Below are 17,513 nucleotides of genomic sequence, written 5' to 3'. Positions count from 1 at the left end.
ACCATAAACTATCTAGGCTACAGTTTCTGTCTCTGTTCCCGGGAATAGATTTATACAGCTCAGATCATATTGCTGGGGAGAATGGCCACAGTTTGTCAAGAGAGGATCCTTCAACAAGAATAATTCCTTCCACGTCTCAGAGCACATACGGAGCTGAATGTTATTGCCTCCTTCAAGCAATTATAACATGCTTGCCTCCAGTCTCCTGGACTTAATTGGAGGAAGAACACTGTGCTTCTTCAGTGAATAAGCCCATACAGTATCATCAGTGGCAGTTCCTGCAGTTATAGAAGAAAATTTAGTTTGACTTTTCAACAATTTCTTTTTCTTACACCAACCCAGTCCTGGTTTTAGAAAAGTAAATTAATTCCTTAGAGAATTGTTTCCCAATGGAGTCTTTGAGGAGTTAACTCAAGTTGAATTCCTTTATTCATTGGATCTATCTCCTTATGTTAATCTTATGCTTTCCTTCCTGCTTTCTTTGTTTTGCACCCCTGGCTCCCAGACCATTGTTCAAATACATTTTTCCTTTCTGGCTCATGATAGGTAAGGTGCTTGTGATGGGGTGTGACCTACCATGCTAGCACCTTCCGCTGGTTGTCTTGCGGATCAGCTCCACAGGTCGGTACGCTTGACTCCTGGTGGTGTCTTGCACACCCTCACTTATGGTCCTGGACCCGTGTTGTTCCAAGGACCATGACATCCTCTTTAGGACACAGTCCTCTGGCTGTGCCACACTCTGTGCTCCCCCTTTCCGGGGGGACAGTACCACAGTCCAATGGTCCAGCCACTTCCTCAGTGGGGAGTGTGGGGGGACCCGGGCCCGCCTACTACTCCGGGTTCTGGTCCAGGGACCCTGTAGATAACAGCCCCACACTGCATCCCCTCCAACCTCTCAGTCTATTTCCCTGGGCCAATTCCCAGCGGCCCCAGTACCTTCTTTGTTCGTGCCTCAGGGCCTCAGTCTGCAACTCCCAGCCAGGAGCTCTTCCCTAGCTCCCTGGTCCCTGCTAGCACCACTGTTCTGTCCAGGGTGCTGGCTTTCTTCTGCATGCAAGGCAGCCAGCTGTCCCAACTGAACCTGCTCTTCCCTCCAGCTCTTCTTATATGGGCATGCCAGGCCCTATTGGCTGCTCCTTGCAGCCCCTCTCCTGTCGGCTGCTTTCTGTGCTGCCTCCCTAGGGCTCCATTAACTATTTACACGCCAATGTGGGGTGGATGCCTCATCACAGGCTATGAACAATAGCCAGATTGTTCATCATTTGTGTCTAGAATTGACGAATATTGTACTGGTACCCAGAACTTACAGATATCAACAGAAGAGCTGATCCACCTTCTAACAACAGGTGATCTGTCAACCCAGGACTTGATTTTTATTTCATTTTTACGAACTTTGAAAATGCAGGTCCGTAGAAGAAATGTCTTTTTGGTAAAGATCATCACAACTACAGTATGCTCTTGCAGGTAGTCCAAAACCAATTAGGATGCTAGGATTTGGGGGAACAGTTTCTCACTGTTTTGACAGATGACTCATGAGCTTAATGTTGATATACTGAAATTTCTTCAAAATGATCTGGACATGGTGCATTCATCAGCAGTATCTGCCTACTAAGTACACAGGTTACCTCTTGGAGTTAATCCGTGCACAATTAGATTCAGCAGGGTGGTCAACAATCCAGACTGCCCACACCATCTGAGAGACTGAATTACTCTTCTCCCACCTTATTAATTCCTGTGGCCATCAACACCAAAAGAGGTCCTTTCTCAGCGATAAGGACTGGAAGTGTTTAGACTTTTTTGGGAGGAAAGCATACTTCTCGGCTAATGCTTTGGTTTTGAATTGCTAATTACCAAGCTCTGACGGTGAAATAAGACTACTTAACCTATTTGGAACTGAGCGATTTTATTGAGCAGCTGCCTGAGTCACACCATGACTATTTTAAGGAGATGGAAAGAGGGAAAGTTAGTGGACAAGACAACACTACAATCTGCCCTCGACACAGCTGATTCCAGTGGCAAGGTCCATATCCGTGGCCGAGGTGATGCAACATGGGTCATGGCTCTATCTATCAGGCTTCCTGAAGGAGATACAATCAACCGTTGAAGACCTTCCCTTTGAAAACAGTGAGTTCTTCACAGAGAAGACTGATGCCTCTCTTCACACCCTGAAGGATTCTAGGGCCATTCTCCATTCGCTGGGTGTCTACATGCCAGGACAAAAGAGAAAATTCAGTCCACCGCCCTAGCACAAACCACTCACATACCTATATCTGGCTCAGCGTTACTGCAAGCCACAGAGAGAGAAAAATAAATCTGAGGCATAACCCATCTGGCTTGCAGTCTTCGCTGTCCATATCCAAGCACCACTTCTGAAGTGTTGGTTGAGGCGTCAGACCACTCCCACCAACTGCTACAGCTGACCAACATTATCCATCCATTTGGCTACCAGCTGGCAGCATTCCCCAGCACCTGGGAGTATATAATATTGTAATGGGTACTCTGTTAATTTTACTTCCCTTCCCCATCCCTCTTCAGGGACCCGTCTCATGAGAGTTTACTATGATGAGGTAGATCGTCTCCTCTAATTAGGAGCCATAGAACCAGTACCTCAACATCTACGAGGCAAAGGTTCTATTCTTGCTATTTTCTAATACCCAAGAGGAAGGGGGGTTGGAGACCCATACTAGACCTCAGCTCTCAACACGTTTGTCAAAGCTCAAAAATTCAAGATGGTCACTCTAGCAATGATCATTCCAGCATTGGAACAAGGAGACTGTTTTTTTTGGCCCTCGACCTTTAGGACGCCTGTTTTCATATCTCAATCCTACCGACTCTCAGACTATGTTCCTCAGATTCACTCTGGGCTAAGACCACTACGAATACAGGGTACTCTACATTGGGCTATCGTCGGCCCTGAGAGTCTTTTCCAAGGTTCTCTCAGTAGTGGCTGCACATTTACGCTCCTAGGGGATCATGATTTACCCTTATCTGGACGATTGCCTCCTCAGAGCCGTCTCTCCAAGAGGCCCGCCAAGTCACCAAAGCTACAATGCACTTGTTCACAGACCGGGGCCCATGGAAAAATGTCCAAAAATCAACCCTAGTTCCAGTGCAACATCTGGAATTCATAGGTGCCATTCTCAACTCATTACAGGCCAGTGCTCTCCTACCTAAACACAGATTCCTCTCCCTGGCCATGCTCATAGAGACAGTTCAAAGGAGCCCGCAAATATCAGTCAAACACTGCCTCCAACTTTTGGGGCATATGGCAGCAGGCACAGCGGTAATACCTCATGTCAGGCTTCATGTGCGATGCCTCCAGATGTAGTTCAGCCCAGTTTACAGATCAAACAGGGACAGACTCAACAAATCCCTGTCACTGCCCACCAGGATCAAAAACTCCTTGGTGGAAAGAACCAGACAATGTTTGCAGAGGGATCCCCTTCTCGCAAACGCACGCATCATTGCCTCTCACCACTGACACATTGCTCATAGGGTGGGGCGCGCATCTAAATGACCTCATGACACAACGCAAGTGATCACTCACAGAAATATCCTTTCACATCAACCTCCTTGAGCTAACGGTGGTCAGGAATGCCTGCACCCATTTCCTCCAGCTGATCAAAGGATCACACACGAAAGTCCTAACAGACAACATAGCTTGTATGTAGTACATACAAGGGGGAGCTAGGTTGCCCTCCTTCTGTGTGGAAGCAATGAGATGACGGAACTGATGTATCTCCCATGGCATCACACTGTCAGCACGCTACCTCCCAGGCACATAAAACTCGATAGTGTACAGTCTCTCAGTTGCAAATTCCCACATGACCATGAGTGGGAGATAAACCTAGTAGTATTTCACGATCTATTCAGGTGGCGTGGGGACACCGACCATGGACCTGTTCACCACTTACCTGAACAGGAAATGTCCTATCCCTGCTCTGGAGCAGTAGCATGGAAAACACTCCCTGGGCAATGCTCTCCTCCTCCTCCCCAGGGACAGGAACCTTTTCCCCTGCTGTCAAAAGTCCTGCTCAAAATGAAGAGGCTGATCAGATGTCATACTGATTACTCCCACTTGACCGAGACAGACTTGGTACTCTTACCTGTCACAGCTCACAACATGCCCACGGAGATCTCTCCAGTCCACCCCAGGCCCCTCTTACAGAATGAAGGACGCACCCTACATCCCAATATGGGGATTCTTTGCCTCAAGATATGGCTCCTTGATGGTTCCAACACCTAGAAAGCTCTGCTCAAAGGAGGTACAGGAGGTATTATTACACAGTAGAAAGTCCTGGACACTCTGTACATCCCTGCAAAAATGGTCCAGGTTCTGGATTTGGAGTACTTCCCAACAAATTTCCCTGACATTTATCACTCTTCCACAAATCTTAGACTATATTCTAACCCTAAAAAAATCATGAGTATCTTTAAGCTCTCTGAGTCCACCTATCGGCTATAACAGCCTTCCACCAACCAGTAGAGGGATACTCAGTGCTATCACACCTGACCCCTAAAAGTTCGTCAAAAGGGATAATAAAAGTCTTCCCACAACCCTGACTTCCTACCCTCATATGGAACCTAAACCTGGTACTGAAAGAACTGACTTGGCCTCCCTTCGAACCCATGGCCACCTGTTCACTTACATATCTCTCAATGAAAACAGCTTCCTGATAGCAATCACCTTGGCTAGGAGAATAGGGGAAATAGCGGCTCTGATGGCACGTTCCCCTACATGGTATTCTTTTGGGACAAGGTTATGCTCAGGCCTCGCCCAAAATTCATCCATGAGGTAACCTTCCTGTTTCACGTGAACCAGTTGATTCACTTTCCAACCTTTTACCCCAAGTTTCACCGAGACAACAGGAGGGCTATATTACACATACTAGATGTCAGATGAGCCCTTGCCTCCTACCTAGATAGGACAAAGGCTTCCAGGAAGTCTCCCAAGCTTTGCCTTGCCATTGTGGGACGATCCAGGGGCTCAGTAATGTTGGTCCAGGGACTCTATAAATGGGTCTCAAAGTGCATTAGACAATGTTATCAGGTTCGTAATATGACCCCTCCAGATACTATTTGTACGCTCTCCATGAGGTCGATCTCCTCATCTGTTACCTTCTTTAAGAATGTCCCTATCTTGGAGATCTGTAGAGTGATGACATGGCTGGCTGTCCACACCTTCGCAGAACATTATGCAATCAGTGGGGACACTGCCTCCGATGCCCTCTTCGGCTCCACAGTACTGTCATCTGTAACTGACCCAACTCCAAAATCCGACCCGCCAATAGGGATACTGTTCGGGAGTCACCTACAGTGAAGTACCCATAGGGACATAAAGGAGGAGGAGGAAGTTACTCACCTTGTGAAGTAACAATGGTTCTTCGAGAGGTCTGTCCCTATGGGTGCTCCACAGCCCACCCTCCTCCTCCTACTTCGGAGTTCTTGTTAATGTCTCTATGGTAGAGAAGGAACTAAGGGGGTTAGCCGTGCACTCTGACTAGCCTCATGGCAAGCCACGAGGAGAAACCGTGTATGTGCTGGCCTAATGGACACTGCTACTGAAGTTGACCAATCAGCAGCACCAGGACGCAAGCATACCTAGGGTGGAGCACCCAGAGGGGGATACATCTCGAAGAACCATTGTTACTGCACAAGGTGAGTAAATTATTCTTATGTTTGAGTCTCAAGATCTCAGTTATGGGATGTAATTCATATATTAACTGCTTTTGGAAAGTCAGCTAAACTCTTCGGAGCCAGCAAACCATTATCAAGAATTTTCTGTGTCTATCAAGAATTCTCATTATCGAGAATTATCCATTGTACTGTCTCCATCGGTTGGCAGAGAGGAGTTATACCCAAGTGCTTGGAGTGGCATAAAAGATATTGAAAAGAGGGATAGAACAGGTAAGGAAAATGTCTATTTGTCCATGACTGTGGTTCATTGCTTACAAAAAGATTGAAAGAGTTGATATTTAAAAGTTATATTGTATTTCCTTGTTTGCAAAGTTTGTTTTTTCTTTTATAAACCAGTGATTGTGGCTGCCATGGCCAGTGAATGTAAAGTTTTGTGATTCCAATTGTTGAGAGTCCATGACAAATAAACATTGTTGATGAAGCTCACTTCCTTTCACTATCAGAATGTTTTTTAAAATGTTTAAATGACATCTATGATTCCAGTTACATTTTCAGAGAAAGAACTTCAAGAGCAGAAATATTCTTTGAAATGCAGAATTACCCAAATTCTTCTGAAAATTGTGTGTTCAGCTTTGTTTATTTTCCCATGTGAACAATGCTTTTTGTAATTTAAAATCTTGTGTGACTATAGATGCAAATACCTGCTACAAGAGAAGGGCCAAGAATTTGTAAACAGTGTTCAGTTAACGCCTTTACCGAGGGATTCCACGGTAAGTTGTCTTTTTTCACCATCTACTGTTTTAGTTTCCCTAGAGAAATAACTTTTAATTACAGATAACATTGTATAACTTCACATTTTTTGTGAAATCAATTTGTCATGTGAATACAGAATATATCTAGTGATAGTATATAGTTTTTTACACTGCTTTGATCATCAACAGGAAGTGGAAGGGATTCAGTTACAGTGTAGCAATATGATTAGGGCACTTCCAAATTCATGGCTGTAAAACATGCATCACAGACTCTGAACTCTGATCTCCCCTGTGAAATCTGGCTATTGTAGGAAAGGGGCAGGGCTGGGGCTGCCCCAGCCGGGGCTTCCTACCATGTGCTGAGCTCTCGCAGCTAGGCCCAGCCGAGGTTGGGAAGGGACAGGACTTCTTTTTCCCCTGCAGATGCTGCTCCCGGAGCCACGTCAGACCCTCCTCTGGGAACCTCCCCCGGCTACAAAAAGCCCATGACCTGGGCGTATGGTAATCCACGCCCCCAAATCCTGCAACACTCATGTGCTGGAAGCGGTACAAGCTTTAGATCAGTGGTGGGCAACCTGCGGCCTGTCAGGATAATCCGCTGGTGGACCGTGAGACAGTGTTTACATTGACCATCCACAGGCATGGCTGCCCGCAGCTCCCAGTGGCCGCGGTTTGCCATTCCCGGCAAATGGGAGCTGCGGGAAGCGGCACAGGACGCAGGGATGTCCAGGGAGACTTCAGCTCTATGCAACACCCTTGTCCTTTAGCCTATAAGCATTTTCCCACCACCAGTGTCCAACTATATACAATTCTTAAAGATTTCTCACCTACCACAGGCTGGGTCAGTAACCACCTCTCTCTCTGGCTGCCTCCCTCCTTTTGGCTCCTTCCCAGCCTTTGTAGCTCCTGCCTATCAGGCTAGCAGGTGTTGCCAATCGCAAAGCAGACATAAAACTTTTCATCCAGCCCCAATCTATCCCCCTTGATTGTGGCAGGGGCTGATTAGGTGTGTTCGCAGTAGCACCCTGCCACAAACACCCAAAGCATGGTGTTACATTCCTCACCATCTTGGCTAATAGCCATTGATGGACCTGTTCTCCATGAACTTTCTAATCTTTTTTTGAACTCAGTTATACTTTTGGCTTTCACAACATCACCTGGCACTGGGTTCTATGGGGATGACTGTTGCGTGAAATACTTCCTTTTCTTTGTATTAAACCTGCAACCTATTAATTTCATTGCATGACCCCTAGTTCTTGTGTTATGTGAAGGAGTAAATAACACTTGCTTATTCACTTCTATCAAATCGTGAGTGCTGTGAAGGACCTCTATAATATCCCGCCTTGGTTGTCTCTTTTTCAAGCTGAATAGTCCCTCTCTTGTTAATCTTGCCTCATATGGAAGCTGTTCCTTATCCTTAATCTTTTTGTTATTTTTTTTTTTGCCCTTCTCTGTACCTTTTCCAATTCTAATCTATCTTTTTTGAGATGGGGTGACAAGAACTGCACACAATATTCAGAAGTGTGGGTGTACCATGGATTTATGTAGTGGCATTATGATATTTACTGTCTTATTAGCTATCTCTTTCCTAATGGTTCCTAACATTGTTAGCTTTTTTGACTGCCGCTGCACATTGAGCCGATATTTTTAGAGAACTGTCCACAATGACTCCACAGTCTTTTTCTTGAGTGGTTACAGCTAATTTAGACCCCATCGTTCTGTATGTATAGTTGGGATTATATTTTCCAATATGCATTACTTCACATTTACCAACACTGCCATTTTGTTGCCTAGTTTTGTGAGATCCCTTTGTGACGCCTCACAGTCTGCTTTGGATTTAGCTATCTTGAGTAATTTTATATTCTCTGCAAATTTTGCCAACTCACTGTTGACCCCCTTTTCAAGATCATTTGTGAATGTTGAAGTGATCATATACATAGGGCGTATTACAGGATGATTTGAGATTTGTCCATATTGTGTATGACAGAATGGTTTGCTTCTGCCACCACTGGCTGCTTAGGCAAATTACTTCTGCTCTCTGTGCCTCAGTTTCTTCATGTGTAAAATGGGGATTATGACAGTGACCTCCTTTATAAAGTGCTCTGGGAGTGGTTGATGAAAAGTGCTGTATAAGAACCAGGTGGTATTATTTAAGTGCGTCCAATCCTGTTGAAGGAGATGACTAATAAAAGACTGGATTCCTATTGAATCACATCTGAGTCATGGTGTCACACTCGGCATGATGAATAGCAAAAGCCTTTTTCTTACCCTTTCCTTACCACTGTTTAGAAATTTTTCTTTGGTTGCAGGGGACTTAATCTAAGTTTATATTTCTGTTTTAGATAGAAGCTTCTGAGAAGACATCACTACTTATAGGTATCAGTAAAACAGTTACATTTATGTGTTCTTAGTTTGCCTTCCTCACCAGGTTCTGTTGTTGTGGCTTATGTTTGTGGGGAGAATGAAAGAAATGGCTAATTTTGAAGGTGACCCTACTATGCTTTATGTAGGAAAAGGGAAGCTAACTCATTAAATTACACTCTTCCTTTACGTCCTTCCTTCCAAACACTTAAATAATAAGCACAACATATGGATGAACTGCTGAACAGATAATGTAATTTGGGAGCCAGAGTGTAAATTTATCACTTCATTAACCTGAAGGTAAAAAAATCAATGAATAAATTCTAACCTTGATAGGGGGAAAAAACCTAGTGTTTTGCGAGTGGCCAAATACCGGGGGTGTGTTTGTGTGTGTGTTAAAAGGTGTAGACTACAGTAGAAGTAAATTTAATGTATAGTTACACCTCTATATCTTTATGGCTAGTAAGTACACTTTACAATTACTGAGTTGTTAAGGAGTACTTGTGGCACCTTAGAGACTAACCAATTTATTTGAGCATAAGCTTTCGTGAGCTACAGCATCCGATGAAGTGAGCTGTAGCTCACAAAAGCTTATGCTCAAATAAATTGGTTAGTCTCTAAGGTGCCACAAGTACTCCTTTTCTTTTTGAGTTGTTAAGACTATAGGAAGAATATCAGGGAATGCCGAAAGTGTTTGGGGGTCTCCTTGAATGAAAATGCTGTCACAAAAATATTTGGGAAGGCTTAAATAAGAGCCTAATTGTCTCTCATATCTGTATGAGAGGTTCTAGCACTCTTTCTTATAAACATAAAACAAAAAAGTGAGAAAATAGTGATGAGTATAGCAGCAGGATTATCTTACAGCTACTTAAAAATATTTAGTTGGTAGGAAAAGATATCTACCATTGATATGCAGTGATTCCACAACAACTTAGATTTATAAAATATTCTGGGGGATAATGACAGGTTTCAGAGTAGCAGCCGTGTTAGTCTGTATTCGCAAAAAGAAAAGGAGTACTTGTGGTCTCTAAGGTGCCACAGGTACTCCTTTTCTTTCTGGGGGATAAGTGTCTCTAAGTATATTCACATATGAGAGAGCTCTAGTTTCACTGCAAGCAGTTTTGCCAAGGAAAAAGGAACTGAGTAACCCTTAAATGTAGTCAAAATGAGTGGAAATAGCGAATACCTTGCGAATAAACCTAAGCAAAGAATTCCACTGTGAAGGAAAGGGGAGGCATAATGGTAGAAATATAATTTCCTACTGTTATATGTGTATCTGATAAGACAGGGAGGCACACATTACAGTACTATCGATTGTACTGCATTTTGGTTTTGTAACCTTAATAAATTGGCAAGTTGCTTATAGTCTGGGTATCGGTGGGTTATATTTTTTATAAATTGAAAGAAAGTATATTAAACAAACCTTTACCTGTACTTAAGGATTTAAGCTAAATTATAAAGATAATTTGGATCCAAGTGTGGTAAGATCTATCATTTGGATAAGATCTTTGGATCCAAGTGTGGCAAGATCTATAATAATTTGGATCCAAGTGTGGTAAGATCCTTACAGCTACGTGAGGAAACATTCTGTGTAAAAAGATATAGTGAACATTTCTGTTGACAGAGTGATCTGAATGGATAAAATCTAGGAGTCTTTGTAATATAAGTAGGGTGGCCAGTGGAAGGGTTGGGAATATAGCAAATCTGGGAGGTGTCCTAGTTGTTTGATGTTTGATTGATTTATATTTCACAGTGCAAAATCACCAGTCAGAGAAATTTAATTGTCTAACTTTTGGTTAAGTGTTATAAAGTTCTTTTAAAAAATTTCAGTGAACACTGCTGACTATTTCTAATTTGCTCTTGGTTAAACTGATTTTTCCCTCAATGTTTGTTAAAGATGATGATCTCCTGCAAAACCAGTTGGTACAGGATGCCATGCGTATGGGTTTCAGTTTGTCTGAGATTAAGAACATTATGGAGAAGAAACTGCGGACATATGGAGAAAACTACACATCTGTTGAAGTTCTAGTTTCAGATATAATAAATGCTCAAAAAGAAAACGTACAAGAAGAAGTATCCAGTGAAAGCTCACTACCGAAAGGTGAATTTTTTAAAATTACAAGATATAGATGCAAAAGATTATAACAGATTGTATTAAATATCTTATTGGTATATTTCTGCCATCTTTGTGTAACACAAAATTAATGCATGTAATAGGTGTCATTTTTTGAGAATTCAATAGGCTAATCATATACACGACTACTTCAAACAAAAAAAAAAGAAATTTACATTTTATTTAACCAGCAGCATTTAAGAATATTCTGCTTTATGTTAGAAAAGAGCCGCCTACCACTGATGTTACAATAATGTATAGTATTAGAGACGCTGTCTACCTGAAATCTAGCCACTTTCAAAAATGTATTAAAAGTAGTTTCAGATTCTATCCCTACTCCCAAATTCCTTTGCCGATATTTGTGCTTTTATTATCACTTGTTTTTTTTAAATATGTCAAGTCTTCATCCTCTCCCTCTCCTGCTGGGGTAAGTATTTCTCACAGTAGATGGGAAACGACTGTACAGGAGAACTACGAAATAGACTATACACAAAGTGCTCTCAAATGTCCAGGATAAATAAATGGCAAAAAAATAAAGAGAACCTCTAGTTTCCTCTACTCTGTCCGTTATAAAACTCTGAAAGGTTAATTAATAAAATATTTTTACAAGTATTGTAGCCTACAAACCTTGATCATGGCCCAAGACCCCATTGTGCCAGGTCCTGTACAAACACAGAACAAAAATATGGTCCGTTCCAAAGACCTTACAATCTGAGTATAAGACAACAGATGGAGGAAACAATGAGACAATAGTGGTCAGCGTGATAGGCTGTTATATTAGTGCACGAGTGGCCTAGATGCTGTCAGGTTTTTTTGTAGGCATCACAACAAAAGAGTTTTAAGGAGCATTTTGCATTAAGGATAATACATTAGTTTTGCGGACATTTATGGGGAGCTTCTCCCAAGCATGGGGACAGCATTCCAGACAAAAGCAGATTTTTTTTTTTTCCAAGTAGCGCACAGTTTTATAATACAGAACTAAAATAGCATGTATAGTTAATCCTTTTGGCAGTACAACTTTTTAAATTAACTCTTAAAACAGTTACTCTTTGGTGCCTATAACAAAACCAAATAAAAACAATTTTCTCTGCCTATCTTTAGTTGAATAAAAAATTCTACTTAGGAAATATTTTACACAACACATGACACCTTTTTTCCTATTTAAATTTTCGGGGGAGCAGGGGAGGTGTCAATGTGATATGTTAGCTTTTTTCAGTACTCTGTATTCTTTCCTTTTGTGAATTGGAGTTCCCTATTCCCCATTCTGCTCCCTATGCATAGCATTACAATGTAGTCTTACTAATATTTCTCAAATAACACAACAGAATATAATATTTTTTCTACAACTCTAGGCACATATTGTAAGGTATGAATACCTACACATATGCACCTACATTTAAAGACTTAGACATTTTAGGCTAGCTTGGTGTCTGGGAGTAAGGAGAGCAACGGTGACTTTAAGGAGGCCTGATGGCTGCTCTGACTGAGGACTGGTGCCCGTGGCCCAAGCTGGGAATCAGTCAAGTAATAGCAGCATCCCAACCATAGACTCTAATCATCAGGCAGGAGCAGAGTGGTGTAGAAACCAAAATGCCAGTCCTGTGTCATGGAGGATTCCCCCTATGCAGAGACTCTCCTCTGCTCTGATCCACTGAGTTTGTGCCAGTTCACTGAGACAAAGAGGTTATAAAATGGACACAATATGGCTAGGAATCTGGGTCTTTTGTGTTATGATATGATGACCTACAGTTCATGGCAATTTATCCGGTCGGCAGTGCTGATGGGCCCCCTCTATGTAATGAGTGTCTTTCTGTTTCCATCCCCTGACAAGTGTTTGCGGGCAGCTGCCAATGGGAAGCCCATGTGAAAAGCTTCTGCAGATAGTTCTAGATCTGTATATAGAGAGGGTTAAACTCCCATCTTTCTCCACTGTGGGGGGGCATAATCTCTCTCCCACCATGTGGAATGATGAGGAGGAGAGTCCAGATTGTAGGGTTTGTAGTCTCTAACATGTTTTTTTCTTGTTTAGGGGATGATTTATTCCTGTCATACCAAGAAAACTTAGTTTGCATGGGGAAGGTAGTTTAAGAGATTAGCTACTTTTATTAAGTATGTTAACTTGTTCCGTGTGTTTCCCTTTTCCTCAGATCTGAGTACTGAAGAGAAGTTAAGACGTTTACAGGAGGAAAAGATGTGTAAAATCTGTATGGATAAAGACATCTCAGTAGTTTTTATTCCCTGCGGCCATCTGGTTGCTTGTAAAGAATGTGCTGAAGCAGTTGATAAATGCCCTGTGTGTTGTATGGTTATTACAAAAAGACAGAAAATATTTATGTATTAGTCATATGTACAGTGCTGTTTGTGCAAATGTTTGCTGTTACATTGTTTAAAATCACTGTAATGCAATAACAAACAGTTGGGATGTTCAGCACTGTAGCACACAAATATATTTATGGAGAGTCTAAAGTTTTGGATAATAAAAAGAAAGCTTTAGTCAGTGCCCTAAAAGCTCATGAACTGACAGTCAGAAGCTGCTAAATTTGTGCTTATAGCTCTCACATTCAACTGCAACCTCTATTCCTCTCCAGTTTGTCCCTTCACTTTAATTGAAGTGACACACAAGAAATTCTTCCCTATGACATTCTCATATTTTATATATGTCTGAATATGCACACCTTTCTAATTTATTGTAAAGTGCATAAATTAAGTATATTATTCACTCGTATACAATAGCATGGGCAAACTGAGTGATCTGACTACAAGCTGTGCTGCTAATAACAATGTAGGTTGGAATTTGTCATCTGATCTCACTCTTTACCTCTGACTCTGCCAAGTTTTCAGAAAGGGTATGGGTAATAAGCTATAAAATGGAGGTGACCAAAAAAAAAAAAATCCAGCCATGTTTTTGTTAAATAAAATTTTAGCAACATTAATATTATTCAAAACTAGAATAGTAAGGTTTAGCATCTATTGAAGAAGGCAGATGTTTGTGGGTTCAGGAATGGTGACATTTTAGTGAGAGAAATAAATAGCTAAAAGTTTATGTAGTTTTGTTTTTATGTTGATTATTTTAGTGACTGTCTAATCTCTTAAACAGGGTTAAGCCCCTTTCTAACTCAGTAAAACATTAATCAGTTACACACATTACTTTTCTTATAGGGAAAATGGCATCTTTTAAAATCCCCTGACCTTTTCTAAACCACTAAAACGTACAAATTATTTAAAAATTATTCACGACAGAAAAATTAAAAAATCATCCATATGTTTCTCTTCTTTTAAACAGTTTCCCCTTCCAAGCATACATTAGTCTTCCTGAGTCCAGTACAGTATGTATTTTAAAAATTGACTAATTTCACTTTTACCTTTCATTTCAACTAATTATATTCTTGTCATTTACATATCATAGAGTTACATTCCAGCATCAATGTTTAAGTTACACTAAGTCCATTTATTTCTCCATCTCAGACTGCCTTAAGGCTGATCTTTTCTAGCCCCAAAACTAAAAGGATTCTTAAACTATCACACAAGTATCCCCCACCCCACGCCCATCTTGCAGGCTCACAGTTGTAGCCTGTCCTTTCTATAACCCCTCCCAAACAGGGAGTAAGCTTGGTCCTATTTCAAAAAGCCAAAACCAATATAAACACTGTATAAAGAGTTGGCGTCCAGAACTTTTTTTGCTAGATTAACTCATAGGAAGTTCCTTGAAAATGAATGTAAACTGTAAACCATTTACGTTGTCCTTTGAAGAATCATGGTCAACTTGTATATAAGAAAGATTTTCAATAACATTGCTTATACATAGTATCAAATGACATTGTCTAAAACAGTATTGTGATGACATTATACTGTAATAACTCTCCTGGCATTGTTTGAGCTCTCTCTCTACCAGGTTTTCCAGTAGAACTATAGACCTGGCCACAGAGTCTGATCTTGCAAGGTGCTGAGAGTTCTCATCGAACAACTCACATTTATTATCCGAATAAATTGAGGATTCTCAGCATCTTGCATGATCACATTTTGGGGAGGGATTTATTGCAATTACAAATGTGAAAAATAAAGAGCAATTACAATTAGTGATCTTAACAGATCTCCTAAGAGAACACAATATCTTATGCAGGGCTTCCCCCCTCCGCTGTGGGTGGTAATTTAAAATGCTCTAATGTAGTATGCTGCTACTTAAGTGTTGGAAGATAAGGCTTCAGCATCTGCTTCCAGTCTGAAGAACCTTTGCAAAGGTTTTTTTGGAGAGAGAGAAATTTTCCAAGTATTACTCTTTTCTTTCTGATTGGAGTTACTAGATAAATTTGCTTTTCAGGGTTTTACAAAATCATTTGTTTGAAAAACTGTTGTATTTAATCTGGAGTTTTTCCCCAAGTCCTGAGAGCTTTGGTTGAACTGCCAACAGTAGGAGAACTGTTCAGATAGCTGGAGAATGAAACCTGCTGGCCCTAGGTGCCTCAGGGTATTAAAGCCATTTGTCCTTAAAATTTGTTAATTTCTGTTGTACTTTGATGAGAATTTGGCATGTTTTAGGATCCTGTGGCTAACAAATTCCAGTTACAGAATTATAGTTCAGGTATGACATTATTTGGAATTTCTAGATAATCAAAACATTCATTTCCAAACCCATTTTTATCATCCCATTTGTATATATTCAAGATTTGATATATTCCTAGGATGTAATCAGATGATCTGTTGTCTCTGCTTTCAAAGTAAAATATATTTTAATAATTCTTATTTAAAAATGTATTCTTCTAACAATCCAATTTTTGGATATAAACTGGTAAAAGAGGGCAAGATATAGCATATATAATTTAAGACAATGGGTATGATGCAGCAAACACTTATGCACATACAAAACTTTACTCATGTGAGTATTTCCATTGACCTCATTGCTGAGTCCTTCCCTTCCAAAGCTTCGCTTCAGTGGGACTCCTCATGTGAGTAAAATTATGCACGTGCATAAGTGTTTGCAGAATTAGGCCCAATATAGTGCTTGTATGTACTACTTGTAAATTTAGAAATTGCCCTATTTATTTACATATATAAATTAATATTCTGCTTTTGGTTTCACAAAGGCACTGCGTATAATTGAAAATGGTATAATGCCCTTATTTTTGCAATTTAGGTTGTGACATAATTCAGACAGAAGTCTTAGTTTATCAAATGAATGTCAATGCGGGATGTTCCTGTTTTAATGTGGAAAATCTGTCCAAGATTGCATGTTCCCTGTTTACTTCATGATTGTCAGTCTTAATTTCTATATTTAAATATGTTCCTCTGTTTTTCTTCCTTTTTAAAGATTCACTGTATACATCAACAGACACTAATAGACTTCATATACCTTGTTTTCAGAACACTAACGGTGTTGTCTCATCTTAAAAATTAAACAGAAAATATATATATATTTTGTGGTTAGGGTTAAGATTTCATCATGGGCATAATGGGATAGCACCAGCATAAAATTATCTTTTTCTGTTCCTTCAGCGTTCAAAAAGTTTAAACTTACATGTGTCTATTTATACAGTTTTATTTTATGTATTTTGCTCAATTTGACAGTAAATCATTTTATAAAATTTCATTTTTGCTTCCAGTCAGTTTCCCTTTCTGGCTCTCAAGATATCTGTTTGAGTTCGTAACATTTCAGTTGATATTAGGTCTTGTTGTCCTCCCCTTTTCTCATCTTGTTTTAAAAATCTGAATTTTGGATTTAAGTAAGACTTAGGTGGTGATGCCTCTCTTGAACAGTGTAATCTCCAAATTTGTGAAAATGAATGGACTGTATTTGCACATGTTGATATATTTCAATCTTTTGAACTGAATGATGTATTTGATGTGGAATGTTGATTAATGATGCTTAATACTGAATATGATTTTTCATTTTGTTAAAACTTTGTTAAATTTCAGTCCGTTGGACTATATTTCATGAGATTATTTTTTTAATTAGTTCTGTGTAAAATATTCACAGAACTGTTTTGTGATTCTAGTCTGACTTTATAATTAATTTTAAATAGATTAAGTGAATTTAAATTGTTTAATGTTAGTCTTTGATTTTACATGTAAAGAGCAATCATAAGATGGCATTATTTGTAATTTCTTCGCTTTGTATATGTAATATAACAGGATGTTGCTAATTAATTTTAATAAACATGGTAAATATAAATATAATGACTAAGAAGAATATAATCGACCTGAAGAAGAATTCTGTGTAGCTCAGAAGCTTGTCTCTTCCACCAACAGACGTTGGTCGAATAAAAGATATTACCTCACCTATCTTGTCTCCCTAATATCGTGGGACCAGCACGGCTACAACAACACTGCAAATAAGAAGCACAGTATTCATTGTCCATATACAGTTAGATCCTACTTACCTTACTTGTACTAGTCCTGTTGACACTCATGAGACTTTTTCGGAGTGAGGAGAGTAGAGTTTGGCCCACTGAAGTAGATGACAACTTTTAAGGAATTCAGGGTCTAGTTTAATCACTAAACTGCTTCTGGAAAACTGGATTTTAATGGTTGGGGGGTTTTTTGTTTTTGTTTTTTCACATGATCTATTTAGGTTTCAATTTACCATTTTTATTGCCTATTTTTGCAGAAAGTTTGTTTAGTAATTTAAATGTTTATAGACATTTCTCTATCATGGG

The 17,513-nt window shown here is 40.1% G+C and overlaps 1 protein-coding gene across 1 annotated transcript in view; it reads left to right on the top strand.

Annotated features, from left to right (window-relative positions):
- The window catches only part of XIAP (X-linked inhibitor of apoptosis), a 48,637-nt gene extending 31,530 nt beyond the window's left edge, over positions 1-17,107 (top strand). Inside the window, exons 4-7 of the mRNA XM_074962529.1 lie at positions 6,329-6,407; positions 8,732-8,765; positions 10,648-10,851; positions 13,011-17,107. Coding sequence (XP_074818630.1) covers positions 6,329-6,407; positions 8,732-8,765; positions 10,648-10,851; positions 13,011-13,204 — 511 coding nt within the window. The 3' untranslated portion in view covers positions 13,205-17,107. The remainder of the gene's footprint in view (positions 1-6,328; positions 6,408-8,731; positions 8,766-10,647; positions 10,852-13,010) is intronic.
- The last annotated feature ends 406 nt before the right edge of the window (positions 17,108-17,513 follow it).

The sequence above is a fragment of the Natator depressus genome, chromosome 9 (genome assembly GCF_965152275.1).
Source record: "Natator depressus isolate rNatDep1 chromosome 9, rNatDep2.hap1, whole genome shotgun sequence".
In the NCBI taxonomy this organism is placed as follows: domain Eukaryota; kingdom Metazoa; phylum Chordata; order Testudines; family Cheloniidae; genus Natator; species Natator depressus.
Note: the sequence above shows the minus strand (reverse complement) of the source record. Positions and strands in the feature narration are given on the sequence as shown.